Raw genomic sequence first — 8,318 nt, forward strand, 5'->3', positions numbered from 1 at the left:
AAAACATGTTCAGAGAAGGTTAAAGTCTGTCAGAAAAATAAGATACTCCGGAGTTATTGCAATGGACTATATCCAAACATCTAAAAATCTGGCAGATCCTTGTATTAAGGGTCTATCACGTAATGTGATAGATAATGCATCTAAGGAGATGGGTATGAGACCCACAATATAAGTTGTTCATAGTGCTAACCTAGTCTATGTGATCGGAGATCCCGTGAATTAGATGTGAAAGATAGCTAGATTCGTAGAAAACTTGCAGTTCACGGCCTAGTCCACTGTTCAAGTTGCTTACTAGTGTAGCATAGAGTTCTAGGTGGAAATTCAACTTAACAGTCTCCACTACAGTACCGTATATAAACAGTGTTTTGGAACCAAAGGGAAATTTTGTTTGCCTCTGAGATCTGGTGGGGGATTGCTGGAATTTAATCTATTTTGGGCCAGCCCAATAACATTTTTCAGAATTCCTAATAAATTCTAGAGGCCCACTTAGCCCATTCGTGTAAGGAAAGAGGTGGGACTAAAGTTTAGTCCTACATTGCTAGTTTGGTAGGAGTTGGACTTCCTTATAAGGGAGGTTGTTTCTCCACATGTATGAGGATGAGAACAAGAGAGATATTCACGCGCGCTCCTCCTCCGCCACCCGCCTCGTCACGGCGCACCGCGGGTTGCGGGAATGAGCCGAGCCATTGTTTAAATTTTTGCCACGCACGACTGGTATACAGAAGGTCACACGGGAGCTGAAAAGTTTTGCTATAGTGGAGATTGAATACGAACTCTGCACCCTTCGGCTGATGGTTGTTCGTTTCGTCTCTCTTTTGCTTCGCCTCCCGTTGCTACCTGTTCGCTTCCTTCTCATGTGCCTATAAAAGAGAGTCTGCTCCTTCTCCAGACAGACACACCAGAAGAACACTTTCCTCACGCCGCCGAGTTCTAAAGCACTGAGCTACTGCTACGATATTCCCCATCCCGGTTTGCAGCGTGCACCGCATGTCGGGACAGTAGGCCTCCGAAACTCCACCTCTTTGAGTCCTGTACGGAGAAGGGTGATAAGGTTTTTGGGGAGCGCTCTGCGCGACTACTTACCTCTTCATCACGGACACCCCGGACACCGACGACTACTTCCCCAACGATGACGTCTTACCCGTCGTCGACGACCTCTTCGACAACACAGGTGACAACGTCAACGCCAACGCTACTGCTACAGCCGCAGCTCAGTACGTGTTCATGTACCTTTTGTTGAGTACCTACTACAGTTTCTTCTACTAGTATCTGCTCTACATATGTTATGTTCTATTTCACATGTGCAGATGCTATTTGTCTTCTCTCTGTTAGATTACATGACTCGTTTCATCTCTGCTATAATAGTCATGTTTTATCTTGTATTTCTATGGATTAAATCATACGGTAAATTGCTCATATTTTCAACCAGAAGCCTGGGGAACACGACGGCACTTCCAGAGACCAGCCGCTGCCCATCCCCCGTCCCCATTTCGGGTGTGAACCAGCCTTTTCCGAACTCGCAATCACGTCTTCTCACCAATCAGCCGAAGTCGCTCTTGACAGAATACGTGTGACGCCACGTATGGTCAGTCGAAACCGCATCAAAGATTCAGGAGAGCGCCTAGAACGCGACAAAGCCGGCAATATGATGCACCAAACGGCAGCAGGTGTGGAAGAGATTTGGCCAAGGACTCCGCACACCTGAACCTGACCGGGGCTGACGCCACAGTTTCCTCACACTTCACTCCAGAGACCCCGACTTCAAGTCACCAGCCTATCACCAGCAGGTCAAGTCCGGGATACTCCCGCCGCCGATCACGTTCACATGACACGGAAACATAATGTGTCTGGAAGAGACTGAGAAGAGAAGATAATTACCAACTGCCGAGTGAGTGGACACATGACTCGGTCCAGCCCGAAGACTCAAGGTCCAAGGTCCAGACCGGGAACGTCGTCGCATTGGCCCGTCGCGCCTTGAACAACACGGTGAAAAGGAAAAAGGAATTTCGTACCACCACTATGCTTTATTGAATGAGGTGCAGCAAAAGTTCCCACTGTTCTTTCTTTTCGTTTCGTTTATAGGTCCGGGTGTAATCACAAGTGGAAGGAAGTATGGTGGAAAGGAAGGGCGTCGTGAGGGGATCGGACGGAGGTGCGGCATCAGTTGGAGACCGAGAGATCCGATCCAACGGAGTTGCGGCATCAGTTGGAGACCATGCTCTCGGTCTCCTTGACGAACCCGTCGCCGGTCCAGTCCTTGTCCGACTGCAGCCCCATCCTGATGGCCTTCCGCTGCTTGATCGCCTCCTTCTGCCGCTGCACTAGGTCCGTGTGCGTCGTGAAGTAGGGGAGAGACGCCCTGCGACAACGAAGCGTCAGCGATCTTGTTTCAGAAGGCGAGAAAAAATAGATCAAACACGTCTGCTGGAAGAGGGTGACAAAAAAATATGTACACTTGAAACTTGAAAGAGGCAGCTCAGGCATTCTCTACTAGTGGGGCGGACATTTAGCACTGGACTACTGATGCTTCGGAGAAACTTCCTCCAGGCAGAGTAAAACAAGGCCAACTTGACAGGGAGTTGATCATTGCACGGTGCACACGGCTTTCAACTTGTGCCGTTCATACATACATGGTGGGGCTAGGCGTGCTAATCAGGCTATAGGAGGCATGATTAAGGTTGAAGGCAATAGCTAACCATGATTATCGCCCACACTTCCCAAGTCTTCCCTGTTGATGATTACCTTCCACCCATTTACGCAAAACCTTTCCACCCACCCATGGAAAGTTGTTCTTTTCCGGTTTTCACAAGGGAATTATTTTCCAGTTTTAACAACGGGCATGCTGCTTCACTAATCGTGTCCTGTATTTGGTAGCATGTGTAACAAAAAAATAGCAAAGGGGACCTCCTGATTTCTCATGTCGATGATGATCTACTACATCCAAAGCTCATTTGTTAGATTCCAGTAACACAATGGTGCTTGGAGGCTTAACGCAAAGACGTGAACGTTTAGAGGTAGCACAACAACATAGTCAAGTACATGGTATCCTGGTATGTACTCGAAAGAAAGGAAGTTCATCCAGATGGTTTCCAACGCCAATTCAACCACAAAGAAAAAACGGTGAAGGGGACATACCCTCGGAAATCTTCAATTGACGAAAAGTCATGCATTCTCATAAAATCCTGCAACTCTGTACACAGCTTCTTCACAAGGCCATAACCATGCATCATTACACCTGTGCATACCTGTGATGAATAATCATTACTTCGTTAGTGACTCGACTGAAAATGATGTCTCGGAAGTACTGCCTACAGTACAAATAAAAATGTGTACCGGCAGCACACATAAGGATGCACACAGCACAGTCCCCTTGATCGGAAAATATGTTGCGTACTAAGTTCAGGAGCTCACCTGTACAGTATCTGCGCCAAGTAGAATAAACTCAGCAGCATCATTGCCGGTTTCAACACCACCAATGGCGGAGAGGGACCGACCTTCAGGAAATTCCTCTTTGATCAGTCTTGCTATCTGCATGACTTTCGCAAGTGCAATAGGGTGCACAGCTCTCGCAGAATATCCCCCAGGTGTGGAGTACCTGTGGAACAGAGTATTGTTTCAAATTGCTAGCAATAAATGGACATGCTCCAAAAAACAACCCAGGGAACTGAATCTAACCCCTCCACACAAGGTTCTGGGCGCAAAGTTTTGAGATCAATTCCCATCACACTCATAATTGTGTTGATAGCGGCAATTCCTTCAGACCCTGACTTAAGAGCAATCCTTGAAGGCTGCATGGTGTTAAGACAAAAAATGAAAACATAAACAAATAAATATGGGTGAAATTAGCAAATATTCTTAGCGCTATAATGTACAAAAAGAAGTATCATGGAGAGTCATGTGCAGCACAAGTGATGGCAATAATGTCATCTACCCTTATCAGTTCTATTCCAGGATGCACAATTAAATGGATAGAGATGCTAACGCATAATTGATGTTTCAGTGATCAGTACAAGTCATGATGCTAGACTTTGCAAAATGCCCAAGAAATGATCAACCTGGTACCATGGAGTAACGCGGCTAGCAATGTTGGACTGTGAAAGATTATCATCAATTATGCACTATATATCTGATCTCGACAATGCAAAATGAAGAAGAACATAAAATTGGAAACCCATGGGTGTGTTTGGCTGGAGGGGCGACAGGTTGGCGTGGTGGTTAGTGTAGTTCCCTCTCAACAGTGATTGGTTGGAGGGAATGGTAATTCAAGGGGGGGGGGGGGGGGGGGGGGGGGGGGAGTTTATGAAGATCTTTGGTGGGTATGAGAATTTACATGGAATGAGGATTAGGAGTTTGAGGGTCGAACTCCCGTCATTTTAGAAAGTTTGATTTACCTCAGCATTTCATGATGACCCATTCTACAGTTTCTGCTGGTCTTGCTAAACATGGACCTGAGACTAAAACCAGAATTCACATCCCTAATCCAGCAAAACTCCCACCCTTCCCCAGTTGTTACCAAACATCCAAGATATGTAGAACAAGACAAAAAATATCTTACACGAATAGTTTCATTACTACTCCCTCTGTTCCTAAATATTTGTCTTTTTAGAGATTTCAACAAATGACTACATACGGAGCAAAATGAGTGAATCTACACTCTAAAATATGTCTATATACATCCGTATGTGGTAGTCCATTTGAAATCTCTAAAAAGACAAATATTTAGGAACGGTGGGAGTATTTTCTAACAGCTAGCTTCTGCTAACAGATGAACGAATGTACGACCTGAGAACCAAACTACTAAGATCAATGCAGAGAGTAAACTAAGTATTTTTTTTGGAAGGTACAAACCAAATATGTGAGAAGTAGGCAAGGATAGAAACAAATTTAGGACTCATCATTTGTTGAACCATAACAAGTTAACCACGGAAGATATTTGTTGCTAAGTACTCAATAGATGTATTATATGCGGAAGTAACCTCTGTAATATCTGTAATGTTAGGAGTCATCTTAGACCAAACAGGCACAGTGGCCTTCTCATTTATCCAACCGGAAACCTCCTCTAACAAGGCACAGTCCTGTCCAACAGCGGCACCCATTTTTCGCTCAGGCATGCCATGTGGGCATGAGAAATTTATCTCAAGAGCGTCCTATGGAATGATAAAATAAAACAGATCAGTAGTACTTCATTATCATAACTCTGAAAAAGTATGCACCAAAACACAGATATGAAAATGTTACCACTCCAGATTCCTCAACACGTTCAATAAGCTCATGCCATGCAGCTTTGTTGTATTCCTCCATTATTGAGCCAATGAGTATCCTATCAGGGTATTCCTTCTTCAGTTGCTTGAACTCGTTAAGCATTGTCTCGAGAGGTCGATCACTGATAAGTTCAATGTTCTGCCATCCAATGATTGGACTCTTGGTAGATCCATTAGGATCTGCCCTGAGCCGAGCATAGCGAGGAGTTACATTGATAACTTTTCCAGCATCCAAGGACACCTGCCAGTCATAAATTAAACCAACAGTTAGCCATAATGTTACGTGAAAAACAGAAACCATTGCATGACATTGGTGGAACTGATGACTGAGTAGGTTCAATGCAGAGTGGTATCAGCAATGTGAAAGTGATGATTGTGCCAGTCTAATGTAGAATGGGACCAGTGACTAGTTAAAGCTTCTTTTTAATGTTTAGTACTGGGAATAAATGTTCATCGGAAAAAAAGTTGGGACACCTTACTCCAAAAGCAGATGTACATTGTTTCAAGCAGGTGGTTTGTCAGGAAAAACAAAAAAGCAGAGCTTAATCCATACAAAAATGTCATCTACAGGAGTCTCCTATGATCTGCAGCAAAACTTATGAGGTTAGGATCTACTGCTTCTCCAGTAGATTGAACTGGCCCCCACTCCATATTCAACCCAAATCGGAATCGTCAGGGTGACCTAATGTGATTCTCTGAACTGCAGCACATAGATCATATCCTTCCTATCCTACCCATGCGCACCGCTAAATTAACCTTTCCAGCATCCAAGGACACCTACCAGTCATAATTTAAACCAACAGTTAGCCATAATGTTACATGACAAAAGACCGACCATTAAATGTCATTGGTGAAACTGATCACTGATGACTGCGTAGGTCCAATGCAGAGTGGTAGTATCAGCAATGTGTCCTGTAATTATCTCTGCCTTCTATAAAGTTATGGTACGCGATTGCGATAATCTCGGAAAATAAAGTATCAGCAATGTGAAAGTGATGATTGGTGACAGTCTAGTGCAGAATGGGACAGGTAACGAGTTAAAGCTTCCTTCTGGTGTTTAGTAGTGCGACTGAAATGTTCATCGGGCAAAAGTTAGAACACCTTACAGGTGGTTTGTCAGGTAAGAAAGCAGAGCTTAGCCCGCACAAAAATGTGATCTACAACAGTCTAATGTGGTCGCAACAAACAAACATTTTTTAACCAGCCATATTACTGTCTTATACGGTTCTCACGCCGGCACTATACCATAATTAAGATCCATACCCATTCCCCAACCCAGTGAATCTGGTGTGGACCGAGCACACGGTTTCCGGTGGTCATCACCCAGCTTATGAGGTTAGGATCTACTGCTCCTCCAGCAGATTGAGCTGGCCCCCACTCCATATCCCACCCGAATCGGAACCACACGGCCAAAACGCAATGGCGCTAAGCATCCGAGGTGATCTAAGGAAATTCCCTGAACCACAGCACATAGATCCTATCCTATCCGTGCGCGTCGCGAAATTAGCTCTGAAGATGGCCACCGCACATGACGCAAGTAGCAGCGAGCGATTCACGGGAGCTAGTAATGAGCAGCGGCGAGGTGGTGAGGGGGATTACGGTCTTGGCGATGACGCCGCCCCAGCCCTCGTCGAAGGCGCGCTTCATGACGGTGTAGTTGGTGCCGGGGGGGCCGGAGCCGATCACGAACGGGTTGGGCATCTTCAGCCCGTTCACGGTCACGGACAGGTCCGGCTCGCCGGCGCCGGAGGCGGAGGCGGAGACGCGGACGGACGCCGCGCGCCGCCGGCCGGGCAGGCGGAGCAGCGGCGAGGCGGTCGACGACGGCGAGGCGCGCAGAGTCAGCGACTCCATTGCTGCTTTCTCTCTCTGTGTTTTTTTTTCTTTCTTTCTGTTTTGCGATGTGAATCTGTGGGGAGTATCACGGATGAGGGAGAAAGGAACCTCCTTATAACGTTTTTTTAAAGTTAGTGTGGGATTACGTGATGGGGAAAGCCCTTGTGGGTTACGTGTTGTGATTGAAAATGCGCCGCATGATAATCGACTAATCCAGCAACCAAACTACTTGACTTTTTTAATATGCTTATATACTTAGGCTTGTTTTTTGTTACTTCTATGAAGTGTTGGTGACTTTGAAAGTGCTTTTTTGAGCTCGCGTGGACAGTAAAATTGAAAGGAATAAATAATTCAAACAATTTTGATTTTTTATAACTTTGTACTAAACCGATGATAAGTAATATGGATGGGAGGGAGTAGCAAACATTGCCAAATGTTTTCGTTGCTTGTGAAGGTTCATCACTAAATGGCGTTCGTGGAAGACATGGCAAAAAAACAAATAGATGCTCCAAAATGCTTTTGTTTTTTAAAATAACATACTTGGAGCATCGATTTTTTTCTTCATGTTTTTCTTTAATGTCATTTCGTGATGAAACATTGCAAGCAATGTAAACATTTTTCAATGTTTGCTACAAAATTTTGTCTTGGTGACTTCTTCTTTTTCTTTGGACAAAAGTGATGGCGACTTCACGGACCAGGCTCACACCCCGCTTTATATATTATAAAGCCAATTCACCGAACAAGGATACATGATGTTGAGGAAATCCTCAAAAGCAGATAACAAAAAAAAACACACGACAAAAACACACCAAAGACGTGGAAACACCACTAGAGTGTCACTGAGGAGAAGCGCATGAGATTCGTCGCAGGACCGAAACCCACCAAACACATCGATGACGCCCCCAAGAAGGTAACGACGCCATGCGCCGCCGCCGCCACGTCCGTCAAAGCAAGCGAAGGTTTTCACCCCAGAGTGTCAAAGGGGTGGAAGAGGACCGAAGCGGCGCCCCAAGAGAAATGCGACACCCACGGGCATCACCACCACCGGCGTCACGACGAAAAGCATTCGCTCGGCCCTCCACCCTCTGCTTTACGGGAAAAGGCCACAGACCTACCCCGATGGGGAGCACCACGACAGCCAGGAATCCTTTGATTGGCTCTGTTGAAAATTGGCAAATATTCAGTTATGTTGCCCATTTGGATTCGTATGACTGAATTCCT

At 45.5% G+C, this 8,318-nt stretch overlaps 1 protein-coding gene across 1 annotated transcript; it reads right to left on the reverse strand.

The window, feature by feature from the left end:
* Positions 1-2,004: 2,004 nt before the first annotated feature.
* Positions 2,005-7,192, reverse strand: LOC123145434 (dihydropyrimidine dehydrogenase (NADP(+)), chloroplastic). Its single transcript, XM_044564842.1, has 7 exons — positions 6,861-7,192; positions 5,239-5,502; positions 4,977-5,147; positions 3,676-3,788; positions 3,412-3,595; positions 3,136-3,245; positions 2,005-2,359 (listed from the first exon to the last, which is right to left on the reverse strand). The coding sequence occupies exons 1-7, from the start codon at positions 7,113-7,115 to the stop codon at positions 2,203-2,205; spliced, it is 1,254 nt and encodes a 417-aa protein (XP_044420777.1). The 5' UTR covers positions 7,116-7,192; the 3' UTR covers positions 2,005-2,202.
* Positions 7,193-8,318: the final 1,126 nt, after the last annotated feature.

The sequence above is a fragment of the Triticum aestivum genome, chromosome 6D, assembly GCF_018294505.1.
Source record: "Triticum aestivum cultivar Chinese Spring chromosome 6D, IWGSC CS RefSeq v2.1, whole genome shotgun sequence".
Taxonomy (NCBI): domain Eukaryota; kingdom Viridiplantae; phylum Streptophyta; class Magnoliopsida; order Poales; family Poaceae; genus Triticum; species Triticum aestivum.

Bases quoted from the DNA above. Each gene is read 5' to 3' on its own strand.
- LOC123145434 (XM_044564842.1), bottom strand. From the start codon at position 7,115: ATGGAGTCGCTGACTCTGCGCGCCTCGCCGTCGTCGACCGCCTCGCCG. The intron at 3,789-4,976 runs GTTACTTCCGCA...AACACCATGCAG, and splicing joins ACATTACAGATATTACAGAG to CCTTCAAGGATTGCTCTTAA. The intron at 2,360-3,135 runs GTATGTCCCCTT...TCGTTGTCGCAG, and splicing joins TCAATTGAAGATTTCCGAGG to GGCGTCTCTCCCCTACTTCA.